The 24,553-nt window shown below is 41.6% G+C and overlaps 1 protein-coding gene and 1 non-coding gene across 9 annotated transcripts in view; both read left to right on the top strand.

Moving 5' to 3' along the window:
• The window catches only part of TFDP2 (transcription factor Dp-2), a 122,100-nt gene that overhangs the window by 33,491 nt on the left and 64,056 nt on the right, over positions 1–24,553 (top strand). For 3 of the 8 annotated variants that reach the window (XM_006027272.3, XM_006027273.3, XM_006027274.3), the window contains one exon: positions 20,874–20,977. In XM_006027272.3, coding sequence (XP_006027334.1) covers positions 20,874–20,977 — 104 coding nt within the window. Of the gene's footprint in view, positions 1–7,872; positions 7,893–12,253; positions 12,275–17,460; positions 17,598–19,446; positions 19,509–20,873; positions 20,978–24,553 lie in introns of those variants that run through there. The other 5 variants (XM_025208461.1, XM_025208460.1, XM_006027277.3 and 2 more) reach the window with 5 other exon arrangements.
• LOC112550872 lies at positions 11,382–11,502 on the top strand. The gene has a single exon (XR_003094935.1). It is a non-coding gene; the product is annotated as a U5 spliceosomal RNA (small nuclear RNA).

The raw sequence follows: 24,553 nt of genomic DNA on the forward strand, positions 1-24,553 counted from the left end.
GGCTGCAGCCACCCCAAATTTCACTGTAGCCCTGCTCCCAGTGCTGTCACCACTGCCGCACGCCCAGTGCAGCCCCGGCTCTTCCTGGGATGTGGGTGGAGGTGGGACGTTGAGCCAGGGCTGCGCCGGGCATGTGGCAGTGGTGGTGCTGGGAGCAGGGCTACAGTGAAATCTGAGGTAGCTGCAGCCCCCTCCTTAGACCCCTTCCCGAGCCCAGCCCCTGCTGAGAAGAGCCTGATGCAACCCTGGCTCCAGCTCACAGCTGCGGCCTGCCTGCCCTGCCCCACACAAATCCAGGGGTGCATGATTCTTCCCCCCCGGGGTGCAAGAAGCTTCAGGAGCTGCTTTGACGAGCCACGGTTCCATCCTTTACTGAATGGGGGAGGCAACCTTGTGACAGAGGATGCAGAAAAAGCTGAAGTGCTCAATGCCTTTTTTGCCTCAGTCTTCATAGGCAAGGTCTGCTCTCAGACTACGGCACCAGGCAGGAGTTTGGGGAGGAGGTGAGTAGCCCTCAGTGGTGAAAGAACAGGTTAGGTACTACCTAGAAAAGCTGGACGTGTACAAGTCTATTGGCCAGATGGGATGCACCAAAGGGTGTTGAGGGAGTTGGCTGATGTGATTGTAGATCCATTGGCCATCACCTTTGAGAACTCATGGCAATCATAAGAGGTCCCAGATGCTTGGAAAAGGGTAAACATAGTGCCCATATTTAAGAAAGGGAAGGAGGAGGATCCAGGGAACTACAGCCCAGTGAGCCTCACCTCAGTCCCTGAAAAAATCATGGAGCAGATCCTCAAGAAATCCCGTTTCTAAGCACTTGGAGGAAAAGAAGGGGATTAGGAACAGTCAGCATGGATTCACCAAAGGCAAGTCATGCCTGACCAACCTGATTGTCTTCTGTGATGAGGTGACTGGCTCTGTGGATGCGGGGAGACCAGTGGATTAATGTACCTTGATTTTAGCAAGGCTTTTATACGGTCTCCCACAACATTCTTGCAGGCAAGCTAAGGAAGTATGAGCTGGATGAATGGACTGTAAATTGGATAGAAAGTTATCTGGAGCATGGGGCTCAGAGGGTAGTAATCAATGGCTCGATGTCTAGTTGGCAGCCGGGATCAAGTGGAGTACCCCAGAGGTCAGTCTTGGGGCTGGTTTTGTTCCATGTCTTCATCAATGACCTGGAAGATGGCATAGAGTACACCCTAAGCAGGTTTGCAGCTCACACCAAGCTGGGAGGAGTAGTAGATATACTGGAGAGTAGGGCTAAGATTCAGAGTGATCTATACAAAAGAAATCACATAAGATTCAACAAAGACAAGTGCAAAGTCCTGCACTTAGGATGGAGCAATCCCATGCACCAGTACAGGCTGGGGGTTGACTGGCTGGGCAGGAACTCTGCAGAAAAGGACCTGGGGGTTACAGTGGACAATAAGCTGACTATGAGTCAGCAGTGTGCCCTAGTTGCCAAGAAGGCTAACGGCATACTGGGCTGCATTGGTAGGTGTGTTGCCAGTGGGTCAAAGGAAGTAATTATTCCCCTCTATTCAGCACTTGTGAGGCCACATCTGGAGTCCTGTGTTCAGTTTTGAGCCCCCACTACGAAAAGGATGTGGGCAAATTGGAGAGAGTCCAGTGGAGGGTGACAAAAATGGTGAGAGGGCTGGGGGACATGACTTATGAGGAAAGAATGGGGGAACTGGACTTATTTAGTCTACCGAAGAGGAGACTGAGAGGAGACTTAATAGCAGTCTTCAACTACCTGAAGTGGGGTTTGAAAGAGGATGTAGCTAGTCTCTTTTCAGTGGTGGCAGACGACAGAACAAGGAGCAACGATCTCAAGTTGCAGCAAGAGAAGTTTAGGTTACATATTAGGAAGAATTGTCTCACTAAGAGGGTAGTAAAACACTGGAACAGGTTACCCAGAGAGGTGGTGGAAGCTCCATCTTTGGGGTTTTTGAAAACCCAGCTAGACAAAGCTTTGGTTGGGATGATCTAGTTGGGGTTGGTTCTGCTTTGATCAGAGGGTTGGACTAGATGACTTCCTGAGGTCCCTTCTAACCATAACTTTCTATGAATCTATGATCTATATAAGATGCTTTACTGAGGAGCTAGCTAATTAGCTCTGCAGTATAGCATCACCGTCTACGTGTGTGGCGTTATTAGGCTGCAATAAATTAACTCTACTGTAGCATAGTACTGCCAGACACAAGTACTGTCTTAAAGTGGAGTGGTTTCATGTGGCAAAACCATGTGGCTGGCTGGGACACAAGGGTGCTATAGTGCAGGGGCTGCCTGCTGGCTAGCCCCAGACTGTAGCACCCTCATGTCCCAGCTAGCCCCTCTGCAGAATGTTGGGCCAAGGCAGGAGCAGCTCTGGGCTGGCAGGGTGACCCCCTGGACACCTTGCCAATTGGGGCTGTGCCATCCCAGCTCAGTGTGCTATGGTCCCAGGTGCATGTGTAAATGCACCTGGGAGCATTAAACTCTGGTGTGAATTAATGTGTCACATTAATATCATGTGTAGATGTGTCCAATAAATATAATGTACTATGCTTAGGAAAGAACAATCAGCTACATGAATGCAAAATGGAGAGTGATTGGTCAGGCTGCCATATTGCATGAAAGATTTTAGGAGTTATAAATAGATCATAAGCTGAACCTGAGTAGGCTTGGCAGAATTAGATTTTTTAATATAATTTTGATGACTAAAATCAGTGTTTATTTATAAGTATTTGTTTTGATTTTTATTGATTTACATTTTCAGAATTGTGCAAAGTTAGGAGTGTGGGGGGCAGACAATTTAGTAATGACAGTATTCTGTTTAAAAGCTTTTTAAAAATCACATCAAAATATAAAACATAACTATCCATAAATCAGTAAGTCATACCTGCCTTAAATACTTCTGTTCATTCATTGGGGAAGAGCTGAGTGGGCAGAAACTATAAGAGGTGGGCAGTGGCAGTCCCAGAGCTCTGTGAACCCAAGGAGAGACTGTGGCTGCCTTCAGCCTCCCCCCCTGCCCCCTCCCCCAGCGCTTGGCTTGGACAGGATCCTGCTGCCACTGGTAGCCTGTTACCTCCCTCCAGCCTGCTTCTTGCACCTGTGAACAAGCAGCCAGTTGCTTAATTGACAAGTAATTAAGCTTCCCATTGTTTTGTTCTTTAATCCCTCCGCCCTCTGTCCCTCTCTCTCTTTCTCCACTGTCCAGTAACAGGGGCAAGGTTTCCCCTTTCTATAAATTTTAGTTATTACCGATGGGAATATTTTTCTGTTGATCTGTGTGTGGGGTGAGATCGATGTTTATCAATTTAACAACAACAGATTTTTCCAAGCCCAAATATGAGTCAGTGTAAAATTGTTTCCAAAAAAGATAGTAGCATGCTGGATATACTAACAGTAATGTTGTACATGAGTCATGGGAAGTGATTCTTTTAATTCTGTTCAGCACTTGTGAAGCCTTCTTAAAGTACTGTGCCCAGTTTGAGGCGCTGCATCAAGAAAGATGTGGGCAAGTTGGAAAGAACCCAGAGGAGGACAGCTAAAGTGATTACAGGTCTAGAAATTGTGATGGATGAGGAAAGGTTGGAAAAACTGGGATTGCTTAGCTTGGAGAAGAGAAGATTGAAAGGTGATTTAATAACAGTCTACAAAAAAGGGTTGCAGTAAAAATTATGGTAACCAATTATTTTCTTTGTAGGGGACAGGAGAAATAGTAATAAGCTTAAATTGCAACAGCAGACATTCAGATTAGATACTGGAAACTTTCTGTGAATGTGGTTAAGCACTGGAACAGGTAATCTTGAGAGGATGATTAGAATCTATTATTGATAGCTTTTAAATAGAGGATGTCTGGGATGGTTTGATGGGGATGACCTTGCCTTGTGCAGGAGGTTGAGGATGACCTCCTGATGCCCTTTGCAAGCCTATTTTTTATGATTTGAAGATTAAGTAGAGTCAGTGAATCAACAAATTCTTTCTGGTCACTATATGCCAGTTTTTCAAAAGCACTGTTTGGAGACTGTAACAGGGGGCCTGCTCAGGGCCGATCTGTGGCCCGCCCACCTGTTCTTGGGCCAACCGCCTGTGTTCTCGCCCGCCACACCTTGATGGTATAATTAATTAATAGATGTTAATTAAGCAGGAGGCTGCCCATTTTGTGCCTTGACGCCAGGGAGTGCTATCTGCAGCTCTATTCCTCCCCTACACCACAGCCCATGCCTTGCAGATGGTATCTATGTTCTCATGATCACCAGCCCCTTGCTTTGGGCCCCAGAATCCTACTATTGAACCCCCACCTGGATTCCCCTCTTCAGGCAGACTCTTCCGCCATCATACCAGGCAGCATAGCTCCCTGAACTGATCCCCCTTCAGGTGTGATCCCCCCACTGGAACCTTCAGCTCTCTAGCCCTGGCCCACCTCCAGGCCAGTCGGACCCCCAGGCCCTCAGCTCTTGGGCGTTCCTCATGGTGGGCCCCCGGCCCTTTGACCCTTCTGGTCCTGGCCCCAGCATGGGCCAGTCAGGGGAAAATTCAGACAGGCGTGAGTCTATGGCCCTTATTCTTTCTCCCAGGGTCCACCTTCCCTAGGCCCTCCAACAAGGGGTAACCCACCCAGTCGTGGGGGCTAGGAGTTAAGGTGCCCTGACCTGCCTTTCACCGGGGTGGTAACTGGCCTGGCATTTCCTGGGGGCTCTCACACCACTGAGAGCCCCACCAGGCCACCCACTCCTGGCAGGGTGCAGTTTTAGGTCATACCCAGGACCAGGAGCCTCCTTACCATTCCCTACAGCTTCTCCCTTACCTCCAGATGATACCAGCAGCCCTCCAGCCAGGAGAGTGTTGTTTCCTGGCCTCCAGTGGCAGAACTGCCCTGTTTATATGGGCAGCCCCAGATCCAAAATGGCTGTCCTCATCAGGTACCTGCTGGCTGCTGCCTTCTGGCCCTTAAAGTGGCAGGCACCAACAGTGCCCTGCCACAGAGACCATCTAGTCCAATCCCCTAGACAAGAAGAGAAGATGGTTCCTTTCATCTAAAGATGCACATAGATCAGGGCTGGTCAACTGGCAGCCCACAGGCTGAGCGGTTAAAATGTGGCCTGAGAGCTCCTGCCCAACTGCGGCTCCCTGTATTGTTCTTGATGGGGCAGCTGCCATGGTCTCCAAACTCTCCCTCCCTTCTTCATCTTCCACTTCCTGCCCTCGATTCTGGAAGTAGGATGGTGCAGCGGGAAGGGGCTGGCTTTTGGTTAGTGCATTTGTGGCAGGGTTCTGGAGTGCCCGTGGTATGTATATGGCAGGGGCGCCGGGGTGCCCAAGGGAAGGAGCAGGCTGTGCATACAGCAGCAGAAGCGGGGCTGCCTGTGCAGCATCCTCAGCCAGGAAGGGAGTGCAGCTTTGCGAATGGCAGGGGGAAGCTGGGCTGCCTGTGCTGTGCAAGTGGCAGCAGGGGCAAGGACTGGGCTTCCTGTGCACGGAGGGATGCTGGGGAGGGGGGTGTTATTTGCATGGCAAGCATCCTACACAAGCGTTTCCCAGCCGTTTCCAGCCCAAGGCATATTTACATTAATAAAATTTTTCTGCAGCACACTTGTTAAGGCATTCCTCATCCTCATACCTGTTGTAGCTCATTGCCATGGCAAAATTCCATGGCATACCCGTTCATTTCTGACCACACAGTTTTGTGCCACGGCACACTGGTTGGGAAACAGTGGCCTACACAGAGTGTCTCTCCTGAGTCTGCAGCCCATGTGGCAGCCTCACATAGATGATGAATATTCAGATGTTTCAAAACACCTAAGCAGGTAAAGTGCCTAATGCATGTTGATGCAAGGTTCTTTGGGTAGATGTTATATCTTTTGTTAGACCAACTAAAATAGTTGGAAAAAAGTTCTTTGCAAACTTTCGGGCACAAACACCCTTCTTCATGAAAGACATTAAATCAATGGGCATTAGACACCTTAACTACTTTATGCACTTTTGAAGATCTACTGGGAATCCACCTGCATCTTTAGGTACCTAAGTACTTTTTCATCTGATTAGGTATATAATTAAAACACAAGTTATTTAATTCACTTAAATTTGAGGCTAACTTCTTGATTTATCATTTTATTTATTTTTTAAATACTTTTAAAGCATCATATTAATTTTAGACTTTAGTTTAGGGCATCATAATTAAAATTTAATTTTAAAGAGTTTCTATTTAAAAAGAAAATCTATTTAATATAATACAGTATTTTATTTATTCAATAGCTAGTTTTTAAGTTGTGTATGTACATTTTTTTACATCACTGATTTTTATATACCCATTCCTCACTACTATCAGGAATGGATTTGCTAGCCAGAGCGAACCAGATCCAGATTTTTCTCAAACGTTCTTAAGTGGGACTTGGGTGGCATTCAGATGCCTAGCCCACAGAAAAGTAATCCAGATCAGCCATGAGCTGGTGAGTGGCCACAAAACTACGTAAGTTCCTAGTGTTATTAAACATGTCCATTTTGGCCTGAAAGATTCCCAGGTGTCTTGGCTTGAGCTTGCATTCATGTTTGGAAGTTATCCATCTTATGGTTTAGGTGTCTGTCTCTCACCCAAGCTCAGCTGAGTTCTAGGTCAGTGTTGGAAGTCTGTGTCTCCCTGATCTGTTGTTAGGCATTTGTGGAGCCCACAGATGAGGGTCTTCAGTGGCAGACACTTTGCATGAGCTGCCATTGGAAGAAATGGCAGCCACAGGGGCTTTGGTTGCTTTCACTGTGCTGCCACAGGGAGAAATAGTGGCTGTGGGTGGGTCCTTGAGCCTGCCATACCACCTCTGACCCAAGCTGGGTCATTCTGGCCTGGCAATCTCAAAAGGTTGCTGCTCCCTCATTTAAACAATCATTGGTTAAAAAAATAGAAATAACCCTGGCAGCAGTGGCAGGAGAAGCATTCAAGAGCAGAAGTTATTGTGGGCATTACACCATGGTGCTCCAAATGCTGTTTTGGTGTGACGTAGGTATTTCTACTTTAGGCACCTCCATCATCATGGGATTCAGAGCACCTAATTTGCTACCCTAAGTCTAGAGTCTACACTTTGGGAAGGAGCAGTAAACCAAACACCCATGTGTTTCACGTTTCCTGTTGGTCTGCTGTAGTCACCCATTGCTCAGTGTCTACTTGCCCTGGATTGATCTTGGGAGGTGACTCCCTGTCTCTGTTGACTGTATGGGAACCCAGGTGCATAACTTGTAAATTTGCATTGTCCTCCTTGTGGATGTCTAATGTCGAGGCACTGCAACACCTATGGGGGTGCCTATGAAAATGATTTGAATCCACCCAAGGTCAGACATGCTGTGAGGAGTGTGAGGTAACTGTTCCATAACAAAGAAGCAGGCATTTTAGTTCAAAATTTAAAATGGACTCAGAGCTCAGCTCAGCTTTAAAGATGTACCAAGGCTTCTTGCTCTAAAACTGTTAAAGTTTTGATGCAGCCTGGGAGCCAAAAGAACTTACCAAATAATGCAATTTAGAAGCTTCACTATTGTGATTTTTATGTGGAGATTGTATAACTGCTTGAATTAAATTAATGACATAAATGGTAGATAGACTATAGAAGACATGACTGAGTAAAAACAATTTTTTTAAAGCCAGGAGGAGTTGTTCTGTCTGCAAATAACAGAGTATCAGTTCTTGAAAAATGTTTTATTTTAACTTCAGTGTTTCATCTTTATTAAATAGAGTTGATGCATAACATCTGTCTAGAGCATCTTTTTGGTATTCTAGCTAAGTATTTGAAGTGGATTTGTTCTGAGTTTGATTGGTTATGTCTGGCACAGTCTCAAGTTTCCTCTGAATGGTAACAAAGACTGTAGAGTGTTGTTGGTACGGCTGTGAAAGGCATGCTTCCTTAGTCCAGGTAAGAGAGATCATTTTGTTTCTGTCTGCTCTGCAAGTATTTTGCAAAAAATACCTTGCAATTTAAACAGCTGTTGTTTAAAATTAATAAAGAACTCCTAGGGGGCTAAATTTAAGACATTCCTGAAAGTTGCAGGCAAGAAAACTACACTCTGTTGAGGGGGAGGGGTAAAGAGTTAGTTCAGTTTGTCACTTAAATACATAAACAGATACGATAGAATTTGGAAATCATTTGCTCTTCTCTGTAGCACAGTGGTAGGATGTGTTGTTGGCTAATAAAAAAGCACTGAATGTGGCATATTGATTGTGGATTCAGGCCATTAAATCTAGTCAAAATAGCCATACCTCCAGTTCCTTATTTTAAATTGCTAAAATGAACTTTACCCCTTGTGATTTATACATTATTAATTCCTTATTTTAGTAATGTGCAAAAGGAAAAATACTTGTGTTTTTATAGATTATTAGAAATAAGTCCAAAAGTAGATAGCTATGTGTGCATTTTACTAGGTGGTATTTTACTATCTTAATTAGTATCTGGTACTATTTTCTTGAAGTATTTGTGCTTTGAAAATGTCAGCTGTATTCTAATGAAGCCAGGGTATTGTTTGTTCATAAAGGGGCCGGTGCATTCCACTGCTTTATGGTTTATTATGAGGCACAGTGTGAGAGTGTGGGTGGCACCATTTGGTGTCTGCTTCTAGGATTGTAATTGCTATTATGCAAGGTTTTTTTGGATTGGCAAGAAAATACAGCAAATGAGTTTCTGTCTGCATCAACTCAGCATAAGCAAAGACTTTAGCAATGTATATTTTTAAAAGTTGAAGAAATGTACTTGAGATACCTAGAATACTTTTAATTCTGTTTCTCCATTGCATACCTTGCCATGAACACTATTAAATTTTTTAATTTTGATTTTTAGGAATGATTCCTTCTAATACTTAGCTGGTTTTGTTTGTGGAATAAAAAAAAGATTGTAATCTGCTCAGAATTATTAAAATAATTAAATCCCTTTCGGGAATAAAAAATATCTGAATTTTTTTAAAAGCTCTTGATAGTCTTTGAGCTGGGAAATGCCTGATGATGATTTGATTCAGAAAAAAAGAAACAGATGTCTTTCCTGTTACAATTGTGGTTGTTTCAATCAAAGCTTGCAGTTGCAGATGGGGGGGGTGTGTGTAATAAATTTAACTTAACCAACTTATTTCCACAGAAAAATTTACGAAAATTAAATTATATGTATTTGATACTCTGCTTTTAATTGTACTGTAGCAGCTTGGAAGCTTAGTCCTTATAATTAACTTATTTCTAAAATTCTTAAATTTATAGGAAGTTTGAAAATACCTGCAAAAGTTGATTTACACGTGAGCTTAATCATGTACATAAGAAATTGACTTGGTAGAAATATTTTATTATAAATTAATTATATGCCCAAATGACTTGAGAACATATCTAGATATGCTAATGCATGCCACACATACAGAAGTTGTCTGAATTTCATTTTAAGCTCCTCTACTGAATTTTAAGGTCTATAGCAATTGACACATTTTGTCTACAAATAGGAGTCAGCAAGCTGATAGTTATCAGTTGATAGGGTGTGGAAGAGACAAGTGGTAGCATTTAATTGACTTATTTAAATATTTATGGAAGTGCCTGTTTTATTGTAATGTAAAAAAATATAACATAGCATTAAGATTCATAGCAGTAATTTAAAAGGAATTAAGAGCTGAATTAAGTATTCTTGTATTTTATTTTTTGTGATAATATTCCATTAATTTTCATAAATGTTAATATTTATTGTTAGCAAGATAAATAACTTAGTCTTCAATCCTGCAACAGATGTTTTGAAGGAAAGGCCTCTGCCTCAGTCTCCATTGAAATCTTTGGGCTTTGGATCAAAGCACTAATTTGCAACAATTTGTGGTATTGTAACAGTTTACAGTATTTAAAAAAAATAAAGTATTCTTAATACTAAGTTGTGATCCCTGATGCAAATGCAAAGGTCGGCTCCAAAGGTCCAATTGTAGGATTGTCAGCAAATACATCAATCAACCACTTTTTAGGATTGGATTCATAGACTTTAAGCCACTGATTCTCAACCGATGTATTATGGCACTCTGGTTGTCTTGATGATCCTTTCAAGGGTAGTTTGGGGTAACAGTGTTAGCACTGTTTGGTGTGCAAACATGATTTACAAGATAAACCCAGAGATTTCAAATAGGGATTTATGGCGTTGAAAAAATTCTGTCCTGTTGTGGTGTTTCAGAGTTCTTAGCAATAAAAGGATTGCTCTATTATTTTTGTAGCCAAAAATCAAGTGGAAATTAGGAGTTGACATTTGCTGAGCAGTGTCTTGAGTCTAAAAAGGTTAAGAACCACTGATTTAAGCACTTCAGGACTTGAGCTATATACTGTACAGTGCGTAGTTTGAAAATGATAACTGTGAGCTGGTGATGTCCTATTTGATTCTACAGGAAAATCATCCATGTTTGGTACAAGGTCCCTCTTCTTAAAACCAATATATTTACCATTTAATGTTTTGCCTTTCAACACATGGCATAAGCCAATATATATCTCAATGAAATAAAAAAAAAATTTACATTTTTTCTTTTGAAGATTATATATACTTTCTTTAATTTAGTTTTTGTTTAGTAAATATAGACAATAAATATTGTATTTTAAAAATATATGTGCATTATAGTAGTCAACAGCAATGTAGGGATGTGTCTTAGTGCCCAGGGCAAAGTAGAATTAGCGACTACAAATTAATGAATGTGAACATACAGCTGTCAGCAGCAGTCACTTTTTCCCCCCCCATCAGTTGCCCCTATCCTCCTCCAGTTGGACCACTGGTAGTCAACTCTGCCATATATTTTACTATGTCATATTGTGACTTCTGTAGCTCATTTTAAATGTTTCAGCTTAATAGAAACCAACACATGGGGACGAATCACATAGCCTTATTGCAAAATATCCTAATATACACATCCAATATTTCATAACTTTAGGGCCTGTGTTAGATTTGCTTTTTAAGGTTCACTGCAGCCTATAATTTTACCATTTAAGTAACTTAATTGTTGATCTAAGATGAAATCCAGTGGCCAGAAGTTTCCTAAATTATAATTATTCTTTGGATATTCATTTCTGGGATTTAAATCTGATACCAAGTTGCCAACATATTCTTAAATTAAATGCATTTTCTCTGCTAAATGCAAAGGATTTCTTTCTTGTTGACATGTATTCAGTGTTGCAACCCCAACTGGGTGATGTATGCTTCCCCCATGGTTTGCTTCAGACAAGCAGTGACAAATTCTAGTGTCACAGATTTACGTTTCTAGTTTAAATTTTAACAAAACTTAAGACCTGGCAGATTTTATACAGAAAAATAGATGGAAGATCTCTAGCTGTACCTTATAAAAGATGTTATTTGCTAAGTTTAAATGGGATGCAATATATAAACTAAGCAGTTTTTATAAACTAAGTGTGGAATGATTGACTCTGGTTTCTCTTCAGACTGCATACATCTTTTGCCTTTTACTAAAGATTTCCATGGAGGAGAACTGGTTAAATTTGTGTTATAGTAGAGTAAGTTTAAAATTATTTAATGATTATAGGAGTAAACCTTGAAGCTAAATAGCATAAAAATGAAATATCAGGCTATCTCTATAACTACACTCTAGGAAGTGTAGCTTTTTCCTCAATTTCTTGCATAGATTCATAGGGCCCTACTTTTTAAATGTTATTTGTATTTTTCAAAATATTAAATAATAGTAGAACTAGTGATTCTGTATGATGCCTAATTATAATGGTGATAGATACTGACAGAAAAAAAATCTTTCTGTTATGCCCCTCTTTCAAGAGAACAATAGTATTTTTATGTATATATCCACTGACAAATTCTTATTTTGAATTTGTACCAGTGACCAAGTATATTCATCTTATGCATTGTTTTGCATACAGAATGGTTATAGATACAGTGATGGGGAAGTTTTTTACCTCTCAGTGCCTCTTTTTTCATATTTAACATAGAGGTAACTATATTTTTCCCCTTTGTAAAATGATTTGAAAGCTGCTGATGAAAAGTGCTATATAAAACATAGATATCAGATTCACCCAAGGAATCTTGTCTGCATATAAAAGCTAGGTCTTACTATTACATGAATCTTTGCAATTGGATCTACATATACTTACCTTTTTCATCCATGTGATGGGATTACTGTGACTAATAGTAACACTTTGCATGTGCTTGCATAATTGCTGGCATGTATTCTCTAAAATGTGAATTTGCAATCTTTTTGTCTTTTGCTTTTCCCCAGTACACATAGAAAGTCCTGGTGATTCAGAAGGATCAATGGTTGCCTACTGACCAAGATATGAGGGACACCAGTAAGATTTGTCATCTGTATAACACTTTCTCAAGTGTAAAGGTTGTACAGGCACTCAGTAATTAGATATGTACTCCCTGTTTGACTTCTGATAGTTACAGAATTATAGAATCATAGAAAATTAGGGTTGGAAGGGACCTCATGAGGTCATCTAGTCCAACCCTGTGCACAAAGCAGGACCATCCCCAACTAGATCATGCCAGCCAAGGCTTTGTCTAGCCAGGTCTCAAGAACCCCTAAATAAAATATGGAGATTTCACAAACTCCCCGTGTTACCTGTTCCAGTGCTTTACTGCACTCCTTGTTAGAGCCTAAACTTCCCTTGCTGCAACTTGAGACCATTGCTTCTTGTTCTGTCATCTGCCACCACTGGGAACAGTCTAGCTCCATCCTTTTTTGAACCCCCCTTCAGGTAGTTGATGGCTGAGGTTAAATCCCACCTCAGTCTTTTCTTCTTCAGATGAAATAAGCTTAGTTCCCTCAGCCTCTTCTCGTAAGTTGTGTTCCCCACCCCCTATCTATTTTTGTTGCCTTCTGCTGGATTGTCTCCAACTTGTTTACATCCTTTCTGTAATGGGGGGCCCAAAACTGGACACATTACTCCAGATGTGGCTTCATCAGTGCCAAATAGAGGGGAAGAATCACTTCCCTCAATCTGCTTTCAGCGCTCCTACTAATGCAGCCCAGTATGCTGTTAGCCTTCTTTGCAACATGAGCACACTGTTGGCTCATATTAAGCTTATTGTCCACTGTAACAGCCAGATCCTTTTCTTCAGAGCTGCTGCACAGCCAGTCAGCCCCAGCCTGTGCTGGTGCATGGGATTTTTCCATCCTAAGTGCAGGACTTTGCACTTGTCTTTGTCGAACCTCATGTGATTTCTTTTGGTCCAATCCTCCAATTTGTCTAGGTCACTCTGAATCCTAGCCCTACCCTCCAGTGTATCTACTACTCCCCCAAGCTTGATGTTATCTTCAGACTCACTGAGGGTGCACTCCATCCCATCTTCTAGGTTGATGAACAAGATGTTGAACAAAACTGGCCCCAGTACTGACCCTTGGGGTACTCATACTGGCTGCCAACTAGACATTGAGCCCCTGACTACTACCCTCTGAGTCCAATGATCCAGCCAGTTTCTGTCCAACTTGCAGCCCATTCATTAAACCTGTAGTTCCTTAGGTTGTTTATGAGATCTTTGTGGGAGACAGTATCAAAAGCCTTGCTAAAGTCAAGGTGTATCATGTCCACTGCTCTTCCCGCATCCACAGACCCAGTCATCTCATTAGAGAAGGCAATTAGATTGGTCAAACATGCCTTGCCCTTGCTGAATCCATGCTGACTGTTCGTAATTATCTTCTTCTCCAAGAGAATATATATACCTATTACACTGAGCACGGACAATTTATTACAGTCCTCCTGTTCCTATTTAGAGGAGACCTGCAAAAAAAAAGTGTCTATTTCCTCTTTTGATTCTTTAACATATAGAAATAAAGCCTACAAAGTTTATTTTATTGTTTATTTAATATGGAACACTTTCAGTCTTAATATGCCTATTTTGCTGAAGAACTAGTAGTTTGTAGGTGTGATTATTGCAACTCGTATTGACAAAAGAAGCCACGTCTACTTAAAAACTGCGAACTGGTATAAAATACCACAGACAGTCTGTTTAGCAACCCATTACTCTGCTTTCTTTGCTTGCTTCCAGTTCAATACAATTTCATTCAAGATTGGTGTCCTGATTTTAAAAGCTCTCCAGGTCCCTGCTGTTTTAGGATGATCTCTTTTGTGACTGTGATCTCTTCTAGCAGTTCTGTTCCACTGGACCACTGAAATGGTTGACCAGCAGGGGAAGGTCTGTGAGTGCAGGAAGTAGAACTGTCACTGGGCACTATAGAATTTACTTGCATAAGAAAGGAGATTGACTTTGGGCTTCACTGTTTGAAGAAGTAAACATAATACTCATTTGAGATGCTTACCCAAACAAATGCAAACTCTAGCAGCTATCTGGCAAATTATCTTATTTAATTGGGAAGAAAGAGGTGTTTCTGTTTCCTCCTCTTTGGGAGGGGTTCAAATGTTTGGGCAAAGTCGGGTGAACACCTGGGCTGTGATACTCAAGAAGAGTAAAAGTGGAGAGAGATTTTTTAGTTAGGTTGTTTAAAATGCTTTGGCATTTCTTTAACTCAAGCTCTTGACAGATATTTAGAAATAATGCTCATCTAGTGATAAATTCAGAACTTTCTCCCCTTTGGTGTAGCGTGAAAGAGTCCTTGCCATACCATTGCTTAAAAACCAGGAAGCCAAAGACTGATATTTCCAAGATAAAAATTCTAGTAGGATCCCTTCTCTGTTGCATTAAAATGTTTAAGTTTGTATTTTGTATCTTGAAGCAAAAAAGGAAAAATAATTGTGCAAGAGGGACAAGAAAAAATAACACTCCTTTTAAGATTGTTTCTTGGGGCTGTAAGTTTACCATCCAAGGGGAATATGTGGAGGTACTCAGAGGAGGTAAAACAAAAATAACAAAGAAAATGTGCAAAGCTGTAACAATGAAGCTCCACCAAAAAGACACTTAAATACTTATCATGTCTGAACTATATATATTGTCTTTGTCTAGTTTAGGACTATGAGCTCTTTGAACAAGGGTCATACCATCAACATTTATATAACATCAAACACAATAAAGGTGTCTGATAAATAATTGTGACTTCATGGAGTCATCTAGATTGTGTTAGAACAGGGGTGTCCAACCTTTTTGAATGTGGGGCCGGATCACGAACTTTTTATCCCCCAGTGGGCCAGCGAGCCATATTCAAAGACCTCACAGGAAGTGACATCACATCAGGAAGTAATGTCACGTGACCTTTGACACCAATGAAGTTGCAGGAAGTGACAATTAAATGGGTCTGGAAATGTGCACATGTGTGTTGCAGCAGACAGAGCCAAAGCAGCTATTGGGATGTGCTGGGAAGCACACACACATGCACATGCATGCATGCACGCATGCACACACACACAGCCCCAACCCGGCCCTGAAGCGCCCCCAGCTCCACACAGGAACTTACCCTGTGCCTGCGTCCACCCGGCCCAGCCCCGAGGCGCCCCCCAGCTCTGCACGGGAACTTACCTGGTGCCTCCATCCACCACGCATGCGGGCAAGGCGCAGGCCATGCTGCAGCTCCCCTGGCCACGTTCCGGGGGCAAGGGGCAGAGTCCATCCCCAGTTCCTCCAATCAGGCGTGGCTGGGGCAGCCCCGCTTCACGCAGCCCTCGGGGCAGCTGCGGCAGGACCCGGCTCACTGATGAGGGACAAGCCTGTGTTAGAATATAAGACACAGTAGGGGTGGCTATCCTCTGTAGTAGGGGTGCTAAGTCTCCAGCCCACAGGCCAAATGTGGCCTGTGGAACCATGGTATCCAGCCTACAGGGCTCCCCACAGGTCTGAAAATTTGGTGGCAGGAGTGCAGTGTCAATTAATACTGCCACCTTCCCTGGCTGCCAAATTCCCAAACTCCAAGCCCTGCAGGGCTGGGTTGAGGCCAAGCCACTCCCCCTCTGCGCAAAGCTGGATCAGGGCAGCCACACACCCTGGAGGCTGGATCAGAGCCCTGATACCCCTTCCTCCTCTGGCTGAGTTGGAGCTGGGCCATGCTCCCCCTCCCCATGACTGGGGACCCCTTGCATCTGCCCTGGTTGCTGGATCAGGCCCATCAGCCACATCTGGCCCACAGATGGACCGACCGGGCATTACCCATCTGGCTTGCTGGCCAGAAAAGGTTGAGCTCCATTTCTCTGTAGAGATACCCACACTAGCTTGAAACATACTACTGTACCTCAGGTCCTGGACACAGTCCCACCTTAGTACCATAGTACTCCTTGGCAGAGTAAATTAGCCTACATGCACCTTGATGCTATCAAGGCTAGACTTCTTCCAGTACCCCTGCTGGCTTGCTTCCAGCCAACATGAGTATCTCTAAGCTACACTGCTGACTGCAATTCATATACACCCTAAAAAAAATATAAATTCAATTTGAAACTCAAGTGATCATTGTCATATTTTGTGAGAAAAAGCTTACATGTGCAGAAGTTGGCTTAGGTAGGTGACTTAGGACATAAGTGTTGTATGGTTGGCTTCTGACTTACAAACTACCTACTTTTGTAATATTGTATGGATGCTCAAGGCAATTAATGAGAGTTAATATTCGTGTGAGAATCTTAGTTTGGTCATATTTCTTTTTCTTTGAGGTAGGCTTCTAGGTTTACATATCATCCTGTATATAAAAATACATGTAAATAGAAAATAAAATTCATGGTACTTCATTGAGTTCATCTTCCATTCACTAGACCAGTAAATTATAGAACCAGTGTGAGTACAAGTGTGGTTGGTGGCAGAAGCCGTACAGTTTTGCAAATCTAAAGCCAGCTGATATGGACTGTAGATAGTTTATGTCCTGCAGATGTCTGGACTTACTTTTTGATAAAATAAATTAGATCTAAAATGCGGTGGATAAAAGTGAGGTTTCTTATTTTGTTTCTTAGGCTTTTATTAAAATGTACTTCTGAAACTCAGTTACATATTACTGGCATTTCCACGGGTTGATCCAGGCTTAATGATGATAAAAAAAAATGGTATCTTTATATAATGCAGTGCCTTTTAGATTAAGGTTAAGGTTAATTAATTCCATGATATATTAACAAGGGCGCAGGTCTTCAGCCATACATGTTCAACAGACTTTTCACCAGTGTCCAAATACTTAGTATTGAAGTAAGATTTGATCCGAGTGCATTTATTCTTATGACTGTCATAGCAGCCACAAACAGCTTGAATATTTTAATGGAACATAAAGTTCAAGTGCTGGTCAGTTTAAGACTAGCTGCTAGTATAGTATGTTTGTGAACAAGCCTAACTGGATACTGGGTGCGTCTGCACATGAGCCCAACTGCGCAGTTGTTACTGCGCAACCATTTGGTACTTGCTTTAGGAACTAGACATCGAGCCATTGCTACTGTGCAGTAGCATCGGTATCACAGTTTGTGCTCGCTGACACTATGTCGCTATAGTGTCTCATGTAGATGCGCCCAATGTCGGTGAAAATACACCTATATATAACTTAATTTTAAAATGTCAACTCCAGGTGGGAATAGATAAATTCAACTTTATGAATATGTTTTTCCCTTTCTGTTTCTAGTAAGAGTGCATTATTGAAAGTTTTTGTGGAAAAGCTGTGCTTTGTGTGAGGGCACCTCAGGATGGCATAGAAGAATGAGTAATGGCAAGTGAGTAAAGGAAGTATTTGAAAGAGAAGCTTGAGAAGGACTTGGGCAAGTAAGTATGAAGGAAGTGAAAACAGCCACCTTGGCAGAGGAGGACTAGGCCTTGTGGTGGAAGACAGGAAGTTTGAATGTGATATGGAAAGGGAACGGAAATCAATGAAGGAATGTGGGGAAGAGGATAAATTGGACCAGTACGGAAGCAGATTTTTTCCAGAAGTAACATTTTCTATAACCTGTGTGAGGATGAATGGGACTGAGCTTGGCATAGATATGTCTTCGAAATGTGGAGGGATGGAGATGGACTACTAGTGAAGGTGTAAGGAAGAAGGTTTTGACATTAACTTGGCTATATGTTGGTAAAGGAAGAGAGGTTATCACATCTATGCACTGGGGAAATGGAGAAGTTGATGGCATTGTCAACTAATGGAGAAAACAGAATTGAGAGAAGGAAATATGTTCCAGATCATGCTTTAGTTTAAGATGAGCCATTCAGTAATGCAAAACTGAAGAGAGACTGTAAGATTGGAGGTTATAAGCGAAACTTCAAAATTTGTTTTCTTAAATAGGAGTCAGCAGCCTTTGTCGGTGTGAGCTGCCCTTTGTGACTCAGCCCCCTAGAGTGAGCAGCTGCTTGTAATTACCCTTATCACTGATCCCTAACCCCTCTGCAGTGAGAGTAAGTGCACACATGGTGAGCAGCAGGCTCCGCAGTGATGAGGAGCATTGTGGAGGGGATGGGTGGCATGGGGCAGTTCCATGCCATTGATCTCCCCAGTGACAGATCAGTCGTTCATGGGTCTGATTGGACCTCTTTGGAGGCTGTATCCAGCCTGCAGGCCATGGGTTGCTGATTCCTGACATAGAAATAATAACTGAAACAGAGCACATAAAGTCACTGAATGGTAGAATGTAGAAAGGGAAGAAAATAGATGGAGGATAACTTGTTTTGAAATTCTGGGGTGATTCACTTTGCCTGGCCCCTCTGTGGGCATGTAAAGGAACCTGCCACAATGATGTAGTAAGGACTGTGTCATCACTGAATAGTTACTCTTCCTGTTTATTGAGTCGTAACTCTTCCTCTGCTGCTTAGCCAGTTATAACAGAGGGATGACAGAATGTGTGTGGGTTTTGATGTTTAAATATCCATGTGATCTCTGATGCCAATGAGTATGCATTGGAATGTAAACCTCCACAACTAGAGCACCTGCTGTATTTCCTGTCACCAGTTTGGTATTCGACTGACAATGTTTTGAGGTATATAGTGATGTGTCTCTCTTTGAAAACTTTTCAACAGTGAGTGATAAACTTATGCAGGTAGAATGGTGCTTCAGTGTCAATGCTAGCCCACCATAAGCTTTCCAAAAAATAGCCTTTTTTTTTTAACGTGCTTTTAGCTCATTCCAAGATTCAGCAACATTTCGGTCTCAGAAGTTTGTGGTTGCAGGGTTCCAAACTGATAGTATTCCTGGGGAGTATCTCAAGCTCTATGCAGAGCCAAGTATTCTAGGGAAGAGGCAAAAACTTTACCAAAGCTCCAGTAGACACCTTTCTTTTTTTTGCTGAGTATTCATCCTGGCCTGTCTTCTGAGAAAAGAATTAAAATGGTATATCTACAAAGCATTTGGTAATTTTTGCATTCATTCCCTTGTGAGGATGAGTTTTATATATATATATATATATATATATATATTTTCATGCTATTTCCTGAAAGTATTACTGTTCTTAAATATGATTCCATTTGTCTCAGTCCTGCTGCTTCTGCTTGATTCTACCATTAAATTGTATTGTTGAATTTATGACTCTCCAGTCATTTCATGGCAAAAGATTTCTTTCCTAAATGAAGAACTGACCTCACTTCAGGATCAAATGCAAAGAGAAGCTGGACAGTGAAGGAACATATGCTTACTGAAACACAGCTTCAGCAGTTAGTAAAAAGAGGAAAGTTAGAGGAAACATATGAAAGGTCAGTGGATTCATGTTTCCATCTGACACATTCTGAAGTTATTCCCAGAGATTTTCTTTCGTTCCTAAGTATTTTTCTGGTAAGGGATTATAGATATAGATGATCTAATGGTTGCATCTAACAAGATGTATTTACTTAGGATATTGACACGTCCTTATAATTGAAAATGTGACACACCAGCTATATTTTAGAACCTAATAAGAGCTTGCAGTAGGTACTCCTTTGTTTATTAGATTTATATGCTGTCCTTCCAAACAGAGGCTCAGGGTGGCTTACAGTAGGAGACATAAATGACATAAAAGTAAATGGAATAGGATTGAAACAAAAGCTTATTAAACAGTATCTTAGCCTAGCTTTGCTAAACATTGCTAAATGTTTGCCAAAATAGGAAGGTCTTACAGTGTTTCCAGAAGATGTCTTGGCCTGGACGTCAGCAGGCTTCAGTGGAGAGGGAGTTCCAAAACCAAGGAGCCACGATTGAGAAAGACCTATATATTTTTGCCAGGAAAGCTTGCTGCACTGATGCATCAAGGAGGAGATTGCTCCTAGCTGATCTTGGGGATCAAATGCAAATGCAATGGAGCATAAGGGAGACGTTACATATTTACAGCCCAAACCTTCCTCTAAGGGACTTCTCACCCCTGTGCTGTGTTGCTCTGATTTCTTTTTGTATGTATTTTGTTGGAGGCAATGTAAGCAAGATTCTCAAAGTCCATGAAAACTAAGTAGACAGGCTAATTGGAGTAAATGCTACCAACATCTAAGTATTAGGATGTGACTATAGGTATGATTAGATAAATTACTAGAGCTCTGTTCCTGACCATTGTGTGGGCTTGCTTCAAGGGCTTGAGCAAATGGTGCTGTCTTCATGCTTCATTTTTCTCCTATGTGAAATGAAGAGAGTACCTTCCTCACAAAGATAGTATACAGCTGTATCAGTTAATACCGATGGAATGTTTTGGGATGATGAAAAGTGTAATAAAAAGTGCTGAGACAGTGGCCATGTCTATATTGTATGTATACATGTCATTGTGGAAGTATCGTGTTGGTTTATTTTTTTTCAGGCTACCCTATTGAGTTTAGCTTTTTTTAGTGTACCAGCCTGTGGGTTCCTCTTTTTTTTCTAACAGAATCAAGAGGATGCAGAATTTAATGCAAGTTTTAAATTATGTAGAGTTTTGAGACCTGATAGTTTTAACAGCATCTCTTAAAAAGGCCCAACTTGAGCTCATTTCAAAGTATGTTTAAAAAAAATATAAAACAAGAAATTTGAATGGTTCAAAGCCAAACATTACAATGAAGATTCACCAGTGTTATTTACAGTTTACTTTATAAAGGAATAACTTAAAATTTCTCTCTCTTCAGGTAGTATTTCAATAATTGCATTACCAGTTTCCAGTACCAACTCACCAACCAAGATATTGCCAAAAACCTTAGGACCAATAAATGTGAATGTTGGACCCCAAATGGTAAGTAATATAATTCTGGGCAACATTAAATTGCCTATGTGAGTGATTTCCTGTTTGTGTAGCATAACCTTTTTTAAACGTGAAGATATAAACTATGTTAAGTTTTTCTTGCAGCTTCCTCCTGCAGTTGTAAAGGCTAATAAATAGATTTAAGCGAGCCTCCCTGTATAGACAAGTAGTGAAATAGGTACAGTGATCTTGGCATTCAACCACACTGCCACTCTCAAGATTCTGTGTTTTATCTGAGGCATAATATACCTAAGCTTTATAACATGAGTGGTCACTAGCGCAGAAATGGACAGCTACACCAATTGGTTGATATTTTATCTATTAATCAAAATTGTATTAAAAAATAGAACAGCAGTATTTTCCCTCATCTGAATATTACCGCAGCTGCTACAAATTTGTGTGTGTTCTCTCCACTCAGGCCCCCAGGTTGCCAGAAAATGCATTTGGTTTGTGCTCAGAAATGTAAGTTGTTGCCGTTTCTGTAACAGTAGTAAATATGATCTTTTTCCTATCTGTGCTAAGTGAACAGCATATAACACTGATGTAGGGAGCTTTATTCTTGAGAATGATTTTCAGGAACAGGTCAGTTACCTAGGGAAGAGGGAGCAGTAGTGGTTACCAAGATAAAGGTTGCAATAAACCCTTACTTGACATACCTGAAACCTTTGATCTACATGAAACAGCCAGTTAAGGTGTAAGAGAGGGCTTGTCCAACTGGTGGCCCATTGACTGCACACAACCCACAAGGGGTTAGCATACAGCCCTGAGGCTCCCATCTGGCTGCCACTCCCCTCCATTGCTCTGGCTGCTATAGATAGGGGGGCTCTGGGCTCCTCTTCTCTCTTTTAGCTTCTGCTGCTTGCCCTGCTCTTGAGGGCAAAACAACATGGTGAGAGAGGAACCAGGGAGGGGTCTGTGCTGCACACATGGCTAGGAGTGGAGCTGACTAGCTGAATGGCAGGGAGGTCCCCAGGAGGGCTGTCTCCATAGACTGCGGCCCATATGCTCTGAGGTTCTGCTGTCTGTGGGGCATGCCACCCCTACTACCACCTAGCTTAGAGTTGGACAGCCCCAGTGTAGAACAAGAATTTGTCATAACAGTTTTTGGTCAGCCACAATCTCCAGTAATTTCTGTTCAGGTTAGGTAGGAAGCCACAAGCACGAAAGTTAGGGCTCTTAACTTAATTTCTCTGTCCAGTGCCTTGCCTTTGAAAATTAGCCAAAGGTTCTTTCTCCTAACAGTAATGCTAAGTGTTACAGAATCACAGTGTCAGAAGTTCCCGAAAACACTGTTAAAATACCTTTGTAAAATGTATACTGTAATGCTGCACCAGGATGGCTCTCTAGAGTTTGAAGTTCAGAGTACGATAAATGCTTGCAAATGAAAGAGATACCAAGTTCATAGAGACTCTGCTGTCTAAGCATGCTCCTATTCTATGCTTATCCCTTGTCTTTTGGCAAACATGGGCTCTGGAAACAACAGTAAAAGCTATGGTGTGGCATGTAGTAAAGCATTTTTACTACTTTTGTCTTCTCACCCTGCATCGCATCCACACATATACACGTTCTCTTGAGCTATGTCTCAGCCAGATTAGGCAACATGTTGGTGAAAACTCCTGGCTTGCCTGAATCCTGTAATGCTAATTTTCACTTTTGCTATCAGGTGGTGAATTATGGGTCATATTTTTATCAGCCTAGATGCAACCTATGTCACCTGCAGGTAACTTGTAGCCAGTTTCAAACATGTAAGTGAGGGCAAGAGGCTGGGAAGTATCTTATTCTGTTAAAATAAAGCCACAATGCTAACACACTTTTGATATGAGTTTACTTCAGGAGCTGTCCATTTCAGCATAGTAGGTTAAACTAAACTTAAACGCACTGTCCTGTTAAATTTGTTGATCTGTTATTGACAAGAGCACTTAAAATTACTACAGCTAAGAAATAATCAAGAGAAAGTAATTTCATTTCTCAAGTAGACTTCAGTGAGACTAATTGTATGAGGAATATCAAACACGTAAGAAACTAATCTTGCCAGTTTACCTGTTTTATGCATATGATTGCCCTTTGTATAGCATTAATGTTACATTAAGTCTTCACTCAAGTCATTTATTCTTGTTGTTTTTCACACAGTAACAGAAGACACCCAGTTTAGAAAGACAGGAAAATAATTACCAAATAACAACATTTGACAGTGGAATCTGGGAGTAGGTATATGAGTGATTTCAGATTCTAAATTCTTCCTTTAAAAAAACCACCAGATTTCAAGTGATGGGAATCTCTTGAAGTACATGCAAATGGCATATGTAGGACAGCTCTTATTTGACAATCAACATTGAGGTTACTAATCCAGTCTTGGGTACTTAGGCCCTCTTATAAATCTGGATGCCTAATTAACGTCTTTCTTCACTGATCTCGTATTTTTCTAAAAATGAACAAAGGGAAGCATTCGTTTATCAAACACACTTGGTCTATTGGTTCTTTAATTTAAAACTAGCTTGGGTTTTTTTCTATCTCCTCTCTCTTACGCTTCATGGAAAAGAGTTTTTATCTAACTGTATGGAGGGCACATAGATGACAGCAGACATAAATACAGTAGTAAGGGCACTACTAGCTGTGTAGATGGAGTTAGACTAAGTTGGTAGGTAGGGGGTACGAGCTTGGAAAAGTAGCTGTGACCCCTCTTCCAGACATCTGGTAGCCCAAAGAGATCTGAGAATGTCTTGTGTCCTCGCTCATCCAAGAGACCCCAAAGCTAGCTGTTACGCAGGAGGAATGCTCCTGAAGGGATTGAGAAACTGACTAGCAAGTAGTACTGGTCAGCCTGGTTACTAAACACATCTTCAGCTTGTTTCTTTCAAGAGCCCTTTCAGACATCCTTCAGTTCTTTCCCTTCTTCTCCTTGTCAAGATTTCTACTGATGGAAGGATAGAAACTGTTGAGATTCACACTCCAATGCAAAGTGCAGGGATTATAGGGCTCCCTAGAAGAGGAAAGCTGGGGAAACTTTCAGCCCGTTTCATTTTTTGTCTGTAGCATGGAGAGAAAAGGTGGCCATCCATCAGACAGGTGTTCTTGTGGTTCCGCAAAAACAACAGACAGCAGGAAGCACAATGTTTAAGCCTCTTAGTTTCACTGTATGCCAGCCTCGCTCATCCTGGAAGAGTGTAATGACTGAGGAACAAGTGGTCATATCATAGGATACTGAGGATGAAAGCTGAGAAACTTAGGGACAAAGAGAATTTAGATGAGCTGTTTAAAGCTCTAGGGTTTGAGGATTGCTATTTTGACATCAGAGACTAACGAACAGTTTGGCATAGTCTGTGTTAAAAATGCAGGTCCTGGACCTTCCAGTTAAGGTGTGATAGCTCACAGTAAATGGACATCTCAGAAATCCTCCCATAAAACATAGCAATGTTGAACACAACATTCTTGATATTTTAAGATAGAAAAATAATTGGTTAAAAAAACATTTTACAAAAATCAAAACCCAATTTTAATAAGATCTTTACAGGGCACTTTTTGAATTAGTCCATCAGTGCTGCACTTCAATCACTTCCCAACAGCAGG

The sequence above is a fragment of the Alligator sinensis genome, unplaced genomic scaffold (genome assembly GCF_000455745.1).
Source record: "Alligator sinensis unplaced genomic scaffold, ASM45574v1 scaffold846_1, whole genome shotgun sequence".
Taxonomy (NCBI): domain Eukaryota; kingdom Metazoa; phylum Chordata; order Crocodylia; family Alligatoridae; genus Alligator; species Alligator sinensis.